General features: G+C 37.6%; 1 protein-coding gene across 1 annotated transcript in view; it reads left to right on the top strand.

Moving 5' to 3' along the window:
• DNAH12 (dynein axonemal heavy chain 12) overlaps positions 1-18,187 on the top strand; it is a 222,311-nt gene that overhangs the window by 189,518 nt on the left and 14,606 nt on the right. The window contains exons 60-67 of the mRNA XM_007451772.1: positions 3,837-3,995; positions 4,189-4,333; positions 11,418-11,568; positions 11,779-12,032; positions 12,236-12,376; positions 13,911-14,048; positions 15,979-16,212; positions 16,491-16,679. Of these exons, the coding sequence (XP_007451834.1) occupies positions 3,837-3,995; positions 4,189-4,333; positions 11,418-11,568; positions 11,779-12,032; positions 12,236-12,376; positions 13,911-14,048; positions 15,979-16,212; positions 16,491-16,679 (1,411 nt within the window). The remainder of the gene's footprint in view (positions 1-3,836; positions 3,996-4,188; positions 4,334-11,417; positions 11,569-11,778; positions 12,033-12,235; positions 12,377-13,910; positions 14,049-15,978; positions 16,213-16,490; positions 16,680-18,187) is intronic.

Genomic DNA, 18,187 nt, shown 5'->3' with positions numbered 1-18,187 from the left:
AATGAGAATTCCTGTTGCTTCACAACTTTGCCAGCATTTGGTCTTGTCAGTGTTCTGGATTTCACCATTCTAATAGATGCGTATTGTAATCTTGTTTTAATTTGCAATTCACTAATGATATGTAATATTGAAAATATTTTCATTTGCTTATTTGATATCTTTATATGTTTTTTGGTGAAGCATCTGTTAGGTCTTTTGTCCATTTATTAATCAGTTTAGTTGTTCATCTTTTGTTGTTGAGTTGGATGACAGTCCTTTATCAGATACATCTTTGGGAAATATTTTCTCCTAGTGTGTAGCTTGCCTTCTTATTCTCTGTCTTTTGCAGAGCAAATGTTTTAAATTTCAATGAAGTCCACCTCATCAATTCTTTTTTTCATGGATCGTGCCTTTGGTGTTGTATCTAAAAAGTTATTGCCATACCTAAAGCCTCTTAGATTTTTTCCTATGTTATCTTCTAGGAATTTTATAGTTTTGCATTTTACATTTAGATCTATGATCCATTTCGAATAAATTTTTGTGAAGTGTGTGCGTGTGTGTTTATATATATTTGTTTATGTTTTTCTTATTTTCCTTTCTTACACAAAGGGAATACCCTGTAAATGTTCTTGTGCACCTTTTTCTATTAATATAAATGTAAGTCACTCAACAGAGATATCCTCTTTTTTTCAGCTTTATTAGGTATAATTGCCACATTATGCAATTCCCCCATTGTAAGAATACAGTTAGATGATTTTTAGTACATTTATATAATCACCAAAATCCAGTTTTAGAACACTTCCATCATCCCCAGAAGTTTCCTTTTGCCAGTTTAGTTAATTCCTGCTCTTACTTCCAGCCCCAGGTAATACTGATCTGCTTTCTGTCTCTGTAGTTATTCCTGTTCTGGAAATTTTATGAATGAGACATTAGATGGCCCAGAATATGATCCATCTTTGTAAATGTTCTATGGGCTCTTGGAAAGAATGTGTATTTTGCTGTTCTTGGGTGGAATGTTCTAAAATGTCAAGGAGGTCAAGATGGTCCATATATCATCTATATCTTTATTGATTTTCTATCTACTTGTTCAGTTATAGAGAGAGAGTTGGAATCTCTAACTATAGAGACTTCTCCTTGCAGTTCTATCAATATTACTTTGTGTTTTGATGCTCTGTTATTAGATGTATAAATGTTTAGGACTCTTATGTCCTCTTAATAAATTGACTTGACTTTTTAAAATCCCTGGTAATATTTATTGCTCTGAAATCTACTTTGTATGATATTATTGTAGCCCCTCCAGCTTTCTTTTGAATAGTGTTAGCATGGTATATATTTTTCCATACTTTTACTTTTAACCTATTTGTTTTATATTTAAACTGTGTCTATAGACAGCATGTAATTAGGTCTTACTTGTTTTATCCAATCTGATAATCACTACCTTTAATGAAATTGTTTAGACTATTTACATTTAATGAGATAATAGATAGAGTTATGTTTAAATCTACCATCTTATGATTTATTTTGTTTTGCCCATCTGTTCTTTGTTGCATGTTTCCTCATTTTCTATTTTTCTTTTTTCTTTTTTTGGGGGAACTTAGTGTCTGTTTTATTTATTTTTTTAACCTGTGGGTTTTATTTTTATTTATTTACATAACAGGTTCTCATTAGTTATCTGTTTTATACATATTAATGTATACATGTCAATCCCAGTCTCCCAATTCATCCCACCCCCCTTCCCCCCTTGGTGTTCATACATGTGTTCTCTATGCCTGTGTGTCTATCTCTGCCTTGCAAACTGGTGCATCTGTACCATTTTTCTAGATTCTACATATATATGTTAATATACGCTATTTCTTTTTCTCTTTCTGACTTACTTCACTCTGTATGACAGTCTCTAGGCTCATCCACGTCTCTGTAAATCTATTTTTCTTTAAATTGAGTATTTTTATGATTCCATTTTATCTCCTTTGTTGGTTTATTAGCTATAATTTTAGGTTTTATTATTTTAGTGATTTCTTTAGGGTTATAGTATACCTTTGAACTTATTATAGTCTATCTTCATGTAAAATTATACTACTTCATATATATATATAAGAACTGAAAACAATATACTTTTATCTTTCCCCTCATAGCTTTTGTTTTATTGTCATACATTTTACTTGTATATATGTTATAAAGCCCACAGCATGTTGTTATTTTGCTTTAAGTAGTCAATTACTTTTAAAAGAGACATAAGTAACAGAAAAATGTCTTTTATGTTTATCTACTAGTTACCATTTCTGATGCTCTTTATTCTTTTTTGTTGATTTAAATTTCCATCTACCTGAAATTTCCTTGAACATTTCTTATAGTGTAGGTCTACTGGTAATGCATACTTTCAGTTTCTGTAAATCTGAGAAAAAGTCAGTGAATTTTTCTTTCAGATTTTAATTTTTTATCTCTAGAAGTTTCATTTGGTTATTTTTTATTTTGCCCACTTCTCTCTTCATTATGTTCATGTTTCACTTTCACTCCTTCAGCATGTTTATAATAGCTCTTTTAACATTCTTATTTGCTTGTTATATCATCTTTATCACTTCTACATCATATCTGTGTACTGACTTTTCTCCTGGTTATGAATGTTGTGAATTTTACTTTGGTAAGTGCTGGGTCTTTTTTTTTTTTTTTAACATCTTTATTGGAGTATAATTGCTTTACAATGGTGTGTTAGTTTCTGCTTTATAACAAAGTGAATCAGTTATACATATACATATGTTCCCATATCTCTTCCCTCTTGCGTCTCCCTCCCTCCCACCCTCCCTATCCCACCCCTCTAGGTGGTCACAAACCACCTAGCTGATCTCCCTGTGTTATGTGGCTGCTTCCCACTAGCTATCTATTTTACCTTTGGTAGTGTATATGTGTCCATGCCACTCCTCATTTTCACAGCTTACTCTTCCCCCTCCCCATATCTTCAAGTCCATGCTCTAGTAGGTCTGTGTCTTTATTCCTGTCTTACCCCTAGGTTCTTCATGACCTTTTTTTTTTTTTCTTAGATTCCTTATATATGTGTTAGCATACGGTATTTATTTTTCTCTCTCTCTTTTTTTTAATTGCTTTAAAGAGCACTAGACTTTACTTTTGCAGGTACTTAAATTATGCTGAATTCGTTTGACCTCTTCAAGTCTTATTTTTAAGATTTCTTATGACAGTTTTAGAGTAGACTTTATTCTAAAGCTAGGTTAGCTTCACTACTGAAGTATCTCCAGTGTCACCACTGAATTCCTCTGGTGTTCAATAAAGATTCAACTCTAGTTGGCAATAACTCATGTATTCAGTCCTGTGTGAGCTCTGGTAGCTACTTAGTTTGCAGCTCCCCAGATATTCTTTGCCTGTCCTCCTGGGGTTTTACCCTACTCATACATAACTCAGCATTTAGCAATAGAATAAAAAGGATTTGTATGCAGATTTCTGGAGCTCCTCGTCTATGTATCTCCCTACCTTCTGGTACTCTGCCCACTAATTGCAGCCACCTTAGCCTTCCTTAACTCTGATCTCTGTCTCTTCAACTCAGCAGTACTCTTAGATTCTGATTTGATTACCCTCATGCTTTGTAGTCTGAAAAGTGCCTCCTGGTGATTAGCTGAGGCAGTCATGGGGATCACCTTGTCTCCCTTTTTTTCATGGACCACAGTCCTGCACTAGCTGTTATAATTTCTAAAAACAATTGTTTCTTTTATTTTATTTTCCAGTTCCTAGTTGTTTATAGCAGTAGGGTAGGTCAGTTCTGATTGTTTTATCCAGGCTATATAAGCAGAAATTGACTTCATTCAATTTTAAAACAACAATTTACAGCAGTCCTTATTTTGGGAACACAGGGCAAAGAAAGAGATTGAATACCAGGAACTGATGTTTCTTTTAACTGGAGGTGTAAGTCTTAAGAGTTCTGAGAAAAATCCTGATCCAACTTGGCTACAGGATAAAAGCTGGGAGGAAATCTGTCGTGCAAGTGAATTTCCTGCATTCAAAGGACTCAGGTAATTGTTTAAACACAATGACTTAGCATTGAATAGTAATGGGTAAATTTGTAATCTAGTGATTTTTTAATTTCATCTAGTGATTTTAAAAAAATAGTTCTATAGCTGTCTTGATTCATCTCCTCATTCAACAATCTCTTTTTAAAATTTTTTCACAATGAAAGGATAATCATTAAGCTTTTCTTTTCATTAGGAATCATTTTTGTGACAATATAGCTGAATGGCGGGAGATCTACAATAGTAAAGAGCCACACAATGCTAAATTTCCAGCACCAATGGATACAAGGCTAAATGAACTACAGAAAATCATAATTCTTCGGTGCTTAAGACCTGATAAGGTAAAAGACAAATGTGCTCTATTTGGAACCCAGATAATTTGCCATTTATGAAGTACTAGGTTTAAAGTTATTGTTATTTGGTACTTTAACCTTTATTTCAAATGCTCACATGGGTTCATTGAGTTCCTTGGATCTGTAGGTTTATAGTTTTCCTCAACTTGAGAAGAACTTTGGCCATTATTTCTTCAAATTTTTTTTTCCCATGATTCCAATTAAATATACATTAGACTGCTTGATATTATACCATAGGTGACTGATACTCTGTTAATTATTTTAAAATCCTTTGTATCACTGTACTTCAGTTTGGACAGTTTCTATTGCTGTCTTTAAATTTGGTGATTTCTTCTTTTGTAGTGTCTAATCTGCTATTAATTCCATCCAATTAATTTTTGTTTCAGCAACTGTATATTTCATTTACAGAACGTTCATTTTGTTATTTTTTATATATTCTATTTCTTTTTTCATTCTGTTTATATTTTTCTTTAACTACTTGAAAACAGTTATAATAACTGTTTTTAAATCCTTGACTGCTAATTCCATCATTTCTGGATCTGTTTCTATTGACTGATTTTACTCTTGGTTATACATTATATTTTCCCACATCCTGGCATGCCCAGTAATGTTTGATTGGATGCTCCACATTGTTTATGATTTTGATTTTGTCATCTTCCTTTAAAGATTGTTGACTTTTGTTCTGCTGGTTCAGGATTAGCAAACAACGCTTCTGGGCCAAATCTAGCCAGTGACCTATTTTTGTCCAGCCCATGAACTGTAAATGATTTTTGCATTTTAAAGGGTTGTTTTAAAGAAAAATAATAGGGCTTCCCTGGTGGCACAGTGGTTAAGAGTCTGCCTGACAATGCAGGGGACACGGGTTCGAGCCTTGGTCTGGGAAGATCCCACATGCCACAGAGCAACTAAGTCTGTGCACCACAACTACTGAGCCTGCACTCTAGAGCCCATAAGCCACAACTCCTGAGCCCACATGCCACAACTCCTGAAGCCTGCACACCTAGAGCCCATGCTCCACAACAAGAGAAGCTACCACAATGAGAAGCCCACGTGCAGCAACGAAGATCCAATGCAGCCAAAAATAAATAAAATAAGTAAATTTAAAAGAAAAAGAATAAGCAGCAGAAATTGTATGTGGCCCACAACACCTAAAATATTTACTATCTAGCTCTCTATAGAAAAGGTTTACCTACCCCTTTGACTATACAGTTAAATTCAGATTGCTCCTTTCAAAGATTGTTTTAAGATTTGTTAGTGCAGGTATAGAATAGCCTTTATTCCATGGATAGTTTAGTTCCATGGCTAAAGTGTGGTCCTTCTAGGGCCTTTACTGAATGCCCCAAGTGATCACCAAGGACTCTCCATTGTGGCTACTGGGAACTTGAATCATTCCCAGCCTTTCATGAACTCTGGTAGCTCCTCATATCCCAAGTTCACAGCTCCCCAGTCACTCTTTGCTTGGCCTATGTATACATACCATGGTGTTCAGCAAAGATAGAAGGACAATATTATGCAGATTTCTGAGCTCTTTCTCTGGATACTTCCCTTCAAATTTGAACTCTGAAACAAGCAGCCTGAGCCTCCTTGAACTCTGATTCCTGTCTTCCCAACTCAGCAACACTGTGTTGTACCACTTTCAGTTGCTCTCCTTGTTCCACAGTCTGGAATGTTTCTCCCAGAGGAAAGTCAAGGGGATAATAGGTCTCACCTTGTTTGTTTTTTTTTTTTTATCAGGAATCACTATCCTGTACCACCTATTGTCTGAACAGCCTTATGTCTGAAAATGGCTGTTTCATTAATATTGCCCATTCTTTAGTTCTTTATGGCAAGAAGGTAAATCTGGTCCATTTCCTCAATATTGACTAGAAGCAGAAGATAGTAGAAAATCTTGAATGTGTCATAATTTTATTAGTTCAAACATGCACAAAAATCTTTCTTTAGGTGAAATAAATAGGCTGATACCAGTTTTCATACACTCGAGAAAAGTGTTATAGTGTTACGAAAGGAAAAATTTTAAACAAAAAACTAAAAGCTAACTTATAAATACTACCAAATGTAAAGTAGATAGCTAGTGGGAAGCAGCCGCATAGCACAGCGAGATCAGCTCGGTGCTTTGTGACCACCTAGAGGGGTGGGATAGGGAGGGGGTGAGGGAGACACAAGAGGGAAGAGATATGGGGATATATGTATAGCTGATTCACTTTGTTATAAAGCAGAAACTAACACACCATTGTAAAGCAATTATACTCCAATAAAGATGTTTAAAAAAAAAACCCAAAAAACTAAAAGCTATGCTTATATATGTAGCTTAAAACTTTGAGTAAGTCACTTCACCTTTCTGAGTTCCAGTTACAACCACATATAAAATGAAGGTATTGAAAGTGATTGCAATGGTCCTGTCTTTTCTCTTTCCTTTTTTTTTTTTTTTTACATTTTTTTCACAAGGAGCATCATCTAATGCTTCATTCAGTCTCTGAGTAGGTTCAAACAGAGGCCTATATAATTACGTGACTTCTGAGTATTTCTCCTTACTCTAACTCCTAAAGACCTTTGTACATTATTAAAATGTACTTCATTCTTTCCTACCTGATAGTTGTATGTATATATATATATATATATATATATATATATATATATATATGTTCCTTTCACTGGAAAATAAGTCCCTTGAAGGCCAAAACAGTGCTTTATTCATTATTTTATCACAAATAGCTTCACTTGTTCATGGTAAACTTAGGAATGAGTAGCTCTGCATCTGGGAAACCCCTGCCTATTTGCATTCCACAGAATGGCTCTCTGATGACCAGTGGAGATGTTGTTTCAGTACCACGTGTGGGGTTACTGGTTTGTTTGCCATGCTTGGGATCCTGTTCTTAAACACCACACTGACCACACTGGAATACACAATAATTGTCTGTTTATTTAGTAGGGTCTCCCACTGGACTGTGAGCTTCTTGAGGTCAGGACCCGTGTCTTATTTTGTTCAATATCTCCAGGACTTAAAGCAGTACCTGGCAGATGGTTGAACATCTCAATAAATATCTGTGAGTTGAGTTGAATTTAATTGCATTAAACCAAATTCAGTTAAAGTCTGTGTTAGTCAGGATTCTCCAGAGAAACAGAGTCAGTAGGATTCTGTTGATTTTAAGGAATTGGCTCACATGATTGTGAGAAGCTGGCAAGTCCAAAATCTGCAGGCTGCAGACCCAGGGAAGAGCTGATGTTGCAGCTTGAGTCCAAAGGTGGTCTACTGACAGAATTCCCTCTTCCTCAGTAGAAATCGGTCTTTTTTCTCTTAAGGCCTTCAACTGATTGAATGAGGCTGAATCACATTATGGAGAGTAATCTATTTTACTCAAAGTCTACTGATTTAAATGTTAATCTTATTTTTAAAATACCTTAACAGGTATTTAGATACTGTGCCCTAGCCAAGCTGGCACATAAAATTAATCATCACAAAGCCCATATCCAGTTCTGTTTAAGTCTCCATAATTTCTTCTCTGGAGTATCTTACATGAAAGATTAAAATATATATTTTAATATTATAGAAAAGTTTTATAACTTCGTCTCATGTTAAATTACTGGAACAAGATACTTTTTCTATAGAAAACTATCATACTCGATTGCAGTTACATCATGTCAGGCAGCGTTGCCCCTGGCCAGTGCGTAGGGTAATGCGGAGCAAGGTCTCTGTGTCCTCAGCATCTCCCTTTCCTTAAAAATGTATACTGAAGATCTCCTGTGCTAGGTAGAAACTCTACATGGTGTTAATGGTAAAAGGATGAAAAAGATTTCATCATTGCTCATGTGTAGTTATTAAAGAAAGAAATAAAAAGCTGCTATGTCATTGTGAGCTCGTTATTAAAAAAAACCTTCAGGAGCCTGTCAATACCTGTAGAATAATGACAAAAGTACAGCTTTGCAGTCTATTACCTTGGCTAATCAGACCTCTTTTCAGCTTGAAAATTCTATTTAAAACTACAGAATTGGGCTTCCCTGGTGGCGCAGTGGTTGAGAGTCCGCCTGCCGATGCAGGGGACACGGGTTCGTGCCCCGGTCCGGGAAGATCCCACATGCCGCGGAGCGGCTGGGCCCGTGAGCCATGGCCGCTGAGCCTGCGCGTCCGGAGCCTGTGCTCCGCAACGGGAGAGGCCACAACAGTGAGAGGCCCACGTACCGCAAAAAAAACAAAAAAAAAACAAAAAACAAACAAACAAACAAACAAAAAACTACAGAATTGCTCACAACTACACAAAATTACCCATATAGAAGCTCCTTGAAACTTCTACTATTTAAAACTACAGAATTGCTCACAACTACAGTAAATTACCCATATAGAAGCCTCTATCCTTCCTCCCCATGTATTCCACAAACCTTCCAGGACCAAAGAAGCCTGTGATGATCACTCCTCTCTCCATCAAATTCCTACACATTCCCTTTAGAAATTCCTTTGGCATTTAGAAGATAATGTCTGATACCTCTTTGTACTGATTTTTCTGCTGCTAATACTGATGAACAGCATTCTTTTATTTGTAATTAATTTTAATATAATTTATAAGTAAGTCACATCTTCCTGTGGTTCAAAACTGATGCACTGTTTTGAATCACATGAATATATGAATACAATGAAAAGTGTGCCTCCAGTCTCCATCTCTCAGTCATTCATCATCCTTCCTCTCAAGCAGTTAATGTTATCTGCTTCTTGTTGTCCTTTTATACACATATAAATGTACATACATATAAATTCTTTTTCCATTTATTTTCAACACAAATGGTAGCATCCACTGTTTTGCATATTGCTTTTTTCTCTACTAATTCATGAATAGTGTTCTCTTTTCTTTTTACAATTGCATGGTATTCCATTGTATGAGTGTACAATAATTTCTTTAGCCAGTTCCTACTGATGGATCTTTATAATATTTATATATTATTTATTATAAAAATGCTGCAATGAATAACCTTATTCAAAAGTCATTTCTCACATGTGCAACTATATATCAGAATAAATTCCTAGGAACAAAATTGCTATGTCCGTGGATTTACCCTCTGTAATTTTTTGGATGCTTTCAGATTGTCCTCCATGAAAGCTATACCAGATTGCTCTTCCTCAGCAGTGTATGAAAATATCTGTTTACCTGTACTTTTGCCCACCCAGTATGTTGCCAAACTTTTAAAAATTTATTTATTTATTTATTTATTTTTGGCTGAGTTGGGTCTTCATTGCTGCATGCAGACTTTCTCTAGTTGCAGCGGGCGGGGGCTACTCTTCGTTGCAGGGCGCAGACTTCTCATTGTGGTGGTTTCTCTTGTTGTGGAGCAGGAGCTCTAGGCATGTGGGCTTCAGTAGTCATGGCACATGGGCTCAGTTGTTGTGGCTCATGGGCTCTAGAGCACGGGCTCAGTAGTTGTGGTGCTTGGGCTTAGTTGCTTCGCAGCATGTGGGATCTTTCCAGACCGGGGCTCGAACCCGTGTCTCCTCCATTGGCAGGCGGATTCTTAACCACTGCACCACCAGGGAAGCCCTCTTGCCAAACTTTTGGATCTTTGCCAATCTGTGCAGAGGGGTTGAGGATTCTGGGGCTGATCGAGGTGGCAGTAACGCACATGAATTTCATTAGATGATACTTTGACAGGTTTGTTTGTTGGGGAGGAAGAAATCCCTCATAGCAGGTGTCTGTCCAGAGGCTGGGAGTGAGGGGAGGTCCACAACTCCAGATGAGAGGGGAAGGCAAGGGAATTCCTAATGGAGAGGGGACTTGTGTGGTGTCTGGACGACATTATTCATCAGCATGGCGGCTGAGAGTCTCTGTGTCATAGCTTTGAAGGGCAGCAGTGGCTTGGGGTCTTTATATCCTGGGGCTTATCTTTTTATGGCTAGCAGATGTTGGGTGAAAAGTAGGCAGACTCTAAATGGTTAAAAATCTGCTTATTTGGGCTATGTTTAAAACAGTTGAATATGTAACATTTTGAGTTTGGTGCCAGTGGACTTTTGAGCTAACAGGTTTTAGCCTACTGTGAAAAATAAACAATCCAGCGGTAAATACACACAGGCTATCTTTGTCCCATTTATATAATAAGCTGATGGTGAAAAATGTTATCTAAGTATAATTATAATTTGTATTTTTCTTATTTATAAGTATTAGGGTATAGACAAAGCTGCTGTAAAAAAGGGACCTAAAATACAGTAGCTGAAATAAAATAGAAGTTATTTTCTCTATCTCTCCTGACAGCCCAGAGTATTTGCTTGAGGGCTGGCAGGGCATTTCTGTTCTTGAGATCATCCAGAGATTCAAGTTCCTTCTCTCATGCTAGAGAAGACTCCTAAAGTGTGGTCCTTGTCAGTGAGATTGAAGCTGGGTCATGAACACCACATCTGTTGAACAGGAAAAGAGAGTGTTGAAGGCAAACAGTTTCCTTATAAAAAATAGGATCTGGGGCTTCCCTGGTGGCGCAGTGCTTGAGAGTCCGCCTGCCGATGCAGGAGACGCGGGTTCGTGCCCCGTTTCGGGAAGATCCCACATGCCGCGGAGCGGCTGGGCCCGTGAGCCATGGCCACTGAGCCTGCGCGTCCGGAGCCTGTGCTCCGCAAATGGGAGAGGCCACAACAGTGAGAGGCCCGCATAACGCAAGAAAAAAAAAAAAAAAAAAAAAATAGGATCTGGAAGCTCCATATATAATGTCCATTTGTATTTCTCTGGCCAAGGCTTAGTCACATGGCCACATCTAGCTGCGTGAAAGGTTGGGAAAACTTGGGGTTCTGTTACCAAAAGGAGACACAGAATGGGGACAGTTTGCAGTCTCTGCTATACTAAATGAGGTTGAGCATCTTTTCATATGTTTAAGATCCATTTCTATTTCATTTTCTATAAACTGTTTATCTTCTTTGCCCATTTTCTTTTGGATTGTTAGTCTTGTCCCATCAATTTATAGATTAGCGCTTTGCCTATGATATGCTGCATGCTTTTCTTGTCCATTAGACTCATAGTTTACTCTGTCGGTTTTCAGTAATAATCAAAGTTGTTATGTGAAATAAAAGTTACTCTAAAGATCATATTTTTTCTCTCTTCAACAGATAACTCCAGCCATAACTAACTATGTAACTGACAAACTAGGGAAAAAGTTTGTAGAGCCTCCACCATTTGATTTGACAAAGAGTTATTTGGATTCAAATTGCACCATTCCCTTAATTTTTGTGTTATCTCCAGGAGCAGATCCCATGGCCAGTAAGTGCATAATGTCAACTTAATAAATTATAAATAAATCATCTTGTTCAATATCTATTTCTTAGATAAGTGTATATCAGTAAATTCGGTATTTATAAGGAAAGGTAACTAGAATTTTTCACAATTAAATACTTATACACTGAAACATAAGGCATATTTTATAATTTTAGAGTAAGCAGTGAAACCATTTATTTTTTTGTGCCCTCTTAGGCCTACTGAAATTTGCAAATGATAAGGCTATGTCTGGAAATAAATTTCAAGCTATTTCACTGGGACAGGGACAAGGACCAATTGCAACAAAAATGATTAACACAGCAATAGAGGAAGGAAGTTGGGTTTGCCTACAGAACTGTCACCTCGCTGTCTCCTGGATGCCCACGTTGGAAAAAATATGTGAAGATTTTTCTCCCGAAGGCTGTAACTCATCCTTTAGGCTTTGGCTCACAAGTTACCCATCTCCAAAAGTATACTTATTTCCTATGGAGTTTAGTACATTTATTTGGTTATGTGTTATTGATACATTGTATATCTTAAATGCTTAACCTTAAGAGGTTTTAAAAATGTTTCTGGAGTCCTCCCTTATACCTATTTTTAATCCACTAGTGTATGTTTTTTTAGGACTTGAGTTGGTTATCTAGAGTAATGCTCTTTGTCTATTTTGTCTTAGTTCCCAGTAACAATTCTACAGAATGGAGTAAAAATGACTAATGAGCCTCCTACGGGTCTTCGGCTAAATCTCCTCCAATCATATCTCACTCATCCAGTTTCTGATCCTCAGTTTTTCAATGGATGCGAGGGAAAGGAACTGGTAATATTCAGCCTCTGGAACTTTTAAAATGTGTTTTTGTAGTGAAAAAATATGAAAACATAAATATTTTATTTAATATTAAACTTTAGGCATTTCCTAAGAAGATAGAAATTCTACCTATGTTATTTTATTCCCAGTTGTTTGTGTTCTGCTTCCCATGTAGTAGATACTCAAATAAATATTTGTTGAATGAATGAATATTTCTTAGTTTGTACAAAAGTCCAACAGTGCATTTGATTAAGACAATTAAGACCCAAGAGTAGCAATCTATTTTAACATTATTTATTTATTCTTTCAACAAATCTGTTTGTTAGGTACGATATAATGCAGTGAGAGTAAAATAGACACTGCCATCACCAAAAAAATCTGCCTTCATGGAAATTCTAGTAATAATGTTTTGACATATTAATAACATTCTTCAATGTATCCGTATGTAAAAAAGTTTTGCACATGGTACTGAGGATGTTAGGAGTTCCAATAAATAGCACTCCTTTTCTCTGCCCAAATTCTTACCAGTTAAGAAACAGGAAAAAGTACAAACTTATGGGAACCAAATTATAACCTTAATTACTGAAATAGACTAGGTTGGAAGATGTAGTTTACATCTGTGAACAAGTGGGCTTAGTATTACTGAACCCAGAATTAAGTACATTTATCTACCCAGAGGAACAGAGGAAAACTTCCTTCCCTGCAGGAAGCTCACTTCTAAGAGAGAAAAGGGAAAAGCTGAGCAAAGCATATTTGCTTGACTTGCCCCAAATTTACCCGTCAGATAGGTACGCCTCCCTCCACCAGTGACTATAAGGATGGAGAAAATCCAGGAGTGTTACATTAATTGAAGTTTCCCTGCATGGAAGGAAACGTCAGTACTAAGGAGATTTTGCACACGCCCTTTAAGAGTGGAGTCTCTCTTTTCTATAGCCTGCCAGCTCTCCTGAACATAAGCCCTGCTGGCTTTCAAAGCCTGACGTTCTGGGGGCTTGTCTTCTCAGTGCAGGGCCCCTATACTGTGGAGCCCAATGTGGGGCTCAGACCCTTCACTCCTTGGGGAGGACCTCTATAATTGTGATATTCCTCTCATTTGTGGGTCAGCAAACCTGGGTCCTGACTACAGTATGTCTCTGATCCTCCTACTCATCTTGTGGTTCTCTATGTCTTTTGTTGTAGAAAATCTTTTCTTCTACCTTCAGTTTGTTCTCATAGATAGTTGCTCTGTAAGGAGTTGTAATTTTGGTGTATCAAGGAAGGAGGTGAGTTCAAGGTCTTCCTATTCTGCCATCTTGGCATGTCTCTGCAGCACTATTGCATTTTAATAAAGTATAATGTTATTGTAGTTTGTCTAGCTTGGAGGTTTTGGATAAGTCATAAGACTAATACTTTTTATAGTAAGCATTATTTCGGATAGTCTTTCTAAATAAAAGTTTGTAGAGATATATGATCATAGAATCTTATAATGAAAGATCATCAGTTCCTCTCATTTTAGTAATGGAAATCTTATCAGAATTTTTTCTTGTTGCATATTTTTATCTTAAAGGCATGGGAGAAGTTGCTCTTTGGAGTTTGTTTTTTTCATGCCCTTGTGCAAGAGAGAAAGAAATTTGGTCCTCTTGGTTGGAATATTCCATATGGGTTTAATGAATCAGATTTACGCATCAGTATTCGACAACTACAGGTAAAATTAGAAAGGAACTAACATTGATGCAGGATCACTGTGTACCAGGCCCTAGGCAATTCCCTTTGCTTAGAATGACTTATTCAGTTCTCCCAACACCACTAATAGTTGGCTAGATGGTATTAATAATTATAATTTTGGCTTATAAAGCATAATCTCCATCTTTATTTTTCTGCTGCAAATAATGGGAAACCTGATTCAAACTGGCTTAAACCATAATGAAACTTCTTATCTCACATAAAAAAGAGTTGCAGCAGCTCTATTTACAATAGCCCGGAGATGGAAACAACCTAAGTGCCCATCGTCGGATGAATGGATAAAGAAGATGTGGCACATATATACAATGGAATATTACTCAGCCATAGAAAGAAACGAAATTGAGCTATTTGTAATGAGGTGGATAGACCTAGAGTCTGTCATACAGAGTGAAGTAAGTCAGAAAGAGAAGGACAAATACCATATGCTAACACATATATATGGAATTTAAGAAAAAAAATGTTATGAAGAGCCTAGGGGTAAAACAGGAATAAAGACACAGACCTACTGGAGAACAGATTTGAGGATATGGGGAGGGGGAAGGGTGAGGTGTGATAGGGCGAGAGAGAGACATGGACATATATATACTAACAAACGTAAGGTAGATAGCCAGTGGGAAGCAGCCGCATGGCACAGGGATACCGGCTCGGTTCTCTGTGGCTGCCTGGAGGGGTGGGATAGGGAGGGTGGGAGGGAGGGAGACAAAGAGGGAAGAGATATGGGAACATATGTATATGTATAACTGATTCACTCTGTTATAAAGCAGAAACTAACACACCATTGTAAAGCAATTATACCCCAATAAAGATGTTAAAAAAAAAAAAAAAGTTGCAGAGGAAGGACAGACTCTGGAGTTGGTTGATTCAACAAAAGTGTTACCATCAAGGACCCTAGTTCTTTCTTTTTGCAGTGCCCTCCTCAGTGTTGGCTTTATATAGGTCACTATATAATGTGACCTCACTATACTCTACTCTTAGCCTCCACTCAGTCAGATCTACAATTTAGCTCTATCAGTCAACAAAAACAGTAGAAAAGGAATTTATTGAAAGAATATTGGGTAGGTCACAAAATCACCAAGATGGCTGGAGAACCAAGGCATCCACAGTCATATCCAGAATCATATTATATCTGGTAACAGCATTCCTTCTACTCTTATTAAATATGAGACACCACAGCTCATAGCTGCCACACAGACACTAGTCTACTGCATACTCTCTGATGTCATCAAAAAAATTCTTTGCTGTTCCTGCTTCTTTGCACCCTAAACCCCAGTTCAGTCTAGGATGGCTACATCTGAGTTTCCAAGCCCAGGTCACAAGCCTAGGCTTTAGCCATAATGGAGGCTGAGAAAGTGAGTGGTCGGCTTTTTCAGTTTCTGTAGACTTACAGTGAAACATGAGATGCATGATATGGTCAGCAGCCCCCCACCAAAGAAAAAAGATCAAATGTCCGCTATAAATTCCTACTCACTCAGACTTTGAACTAGGCACATTACTTACATGAATTTTAATTCTCACAGCAACCCTGTAAGGTGGGTATTATCCCGATTTTGGAGAAAACCAAAGCTAAGAAGTAAATTTACCCATTGAGATAAGATTTGAACTCAGGTCTGTCCAACTCCAATACTTTCCCATTATTTCTGTCATGTTTTACCAAATATATTAATCCAACTAGATAACCACAGAATATTGTATTTTTCTGCTTCTGTGCTGTGATAAGGGCCTTTATGACATGGGGCTTCAAAACAGCCATGATGATAATTCTTCCAACCCCACTTCCATGTGTATAGATTGATGGATGATTGATTGATTGATAGATATTTAAGGCCATCTTAAAATGGAAATGAAGTGAAATACTTTAAGGTTTTTCTCATTTCATTTTTCCTTTGTTTCAGTTATTTATAAATGAATATGATACAATTCCATTTGAAGCTATCTCTTACCTGACTGGAGAATGTAACTATGGAGGAAGAGTGACAGATGATTGGGACAGACGTCTCCTCTTAACCATGCTGGCTGACTTTTATAACGCACACATAATTGAAAACTCTCATTATAAGTTTTCTCCCAGTGGAAACTATTTTGCACCTCCCAAAGGCACTTATAATGAGTACATTGAATTCATTAAGGTAACTGATATCACTGAAAATAGGATTAGATTCAAGTGTGATTTTTCTAAAAAGCAAATAGTGAAGTAGTCCCCCATAATGTATAGGATTAGACAAGTACTATGGTTCAATCAGCTTTCAATATATTTTGTTTCTAGTAGTTACTGAAAACTGGAAAAGTTTGATTCCTCTGTTGTTTGATGTTTGATTTTTAACCCTTTTTGGTCTTGCACATGTCTACCTTATGAATTAACGTATCCAGTGAAAATGTGATGCTTGTTGAATCTATTTTCTGGTAGAAACTTCCATTTACTCAACACCCTGAGATATTTGGATTACATGAAAATGTTGATATCTCCAAAGATCTTCAACAAACAAAAATCCTCTTTGAGTCCTTGCTCCTCACCCAAGGAGGCTCCAAACAGACAGGATCCTCAGGAAGTGCTGACCAGATTCTACTAGAAATTACCAAAGATATTCTCAACAAGGTAATGTTTAGCTTAAGATATGTTACTTGTAATATAACATAAATCAAAATGGCACTGAAATGTCAACCTGAAAACGCCATTTAGCAGCTTTATGACCTTGAGTGAGATACTTTGCCTTTCTGAACATTAGTTTTCAAATCTGTAAAGTGGTGATAATAGTACCAACTGTATAAGGTTCTTGTGAACATTAAGGAGATCATTAAATTAAAGTGCTTTGCATAATGTCTGGCAAATAGTAAGTTCTTAGTAACTACAGTTGTGGATAAGCTACTGAATATATGATTTATTATCATTTCTAAATAAAGATGGTGGGCCTATTTTTTTTTTTTTTTTTGGCGGTACGCAGGCCTCTCACTGTTGTGGCCTCTCCCGTTGCGGAGCACAGGCTCCGGACGCGCAGGCTCAGCGGCCATGGCTCACGGGCCCAGCCGCTCCGCGGCATGTGGGATCTTCCCGGACCGGGGCACGAACCCTTGTCCCCTGCATCGGCAGGCGGACTCTCAACCACTGCGCCACGGGGGAAGCCCGGGCATACTTTTTTTAAATGGAGGAAATGGTCTGAACTTGCTGGTTCAAGGAGGGAATGGTTTTTAATCTATACCTTCAGAAGTGAGGAGGCACAGGGAAGTAAGATCAGCACTAAATTAACAGCTACAGCCTTTTTTTCCCCCATACTACAGCCCAATGTACTTAGCCATCTTGGTAAAGTGGAATGATAATCTCTTCTCTCACTTTTTTCTGTGTCTTAAATTCAGTAAAGAACTACTAAGAGGACTTCATGGTACTAAGCACAGATCTTCACAACTCCCCTCCAGGATAAATACTATAATTATCCCCATATTTCAGTGTCAGGCACTCTGACGGAGCAGAACCTGACCCCTACCCCATCTGCCTTGAAAATCCATGGATGGCACCTACTCTACTCTCACAGTTGGTACCCTTGCCTTACACCAGTCCTTAAGTAGAGCCTACTCACCTTAAGCCTGGCTGTGGCCACTGGAGAGGAGAAGGGAGCAACACTGCCTTCTGCCCCTGGGTAAAATCAAGCTAGTCTCCAACCTCCACCCCTGGACTGCTGCTTCTGCCATTTGCCTCTTCTCACCCTCTGCCCCTTCTTCTTGTGTGGTTTATCTCTTCAGGGCAAGGTTCTTGCCCTCCCAAAATAGTGGCTCTTACAAGATCCCTAGCAGGAAGTTACCTGGAAGTGGCATATAGGACTTAATTGGGGTAGAATGTTTGTGCTGAGCCAAATGTGCCTTGAGTGACACCACCTAATATGACTTAGAATTCTTTTGTACCACCCAAGGACCATTGCCTGGGGACAGTCTGGGCAGCTCAACTTTCTTAGTTTGGGAGTTCCCCCATAGGGAAATTCCTTTGCCCCTTTAAGAGTGTGAATTCTATTGTCTTGGGGCTTGATCACCAACCCCAAAGTCCCCTTTATCACTTCTCCTCAAGTGTCTCTGAGATGCCTCATTGAAATCAGACACTCAATGGCCTTCTCTTTC

Source organism: Lipotes vexillifer, unplaced genomic scaffold (genome assembly GCF_000442215.2).
Source record: "Lipotes vexillifer unplaced genomic scaffold, Lipotes_vexillifer_v1.1 scaffold521, whole genome shotgun sequence".
In the NCBI taxonomy this organism is placed as follows: Eukaryota; Metazoa; Chordata; class Mammalia; order Artiodactyla; family Lipotidae; genus Lipotes; species Lipotes vexillifer.
The sequence above is the reverse complement of the archived record's forward strand: the minus strand, read 5'-3'. Positions and strand labels throughout refer to the sequence as shown.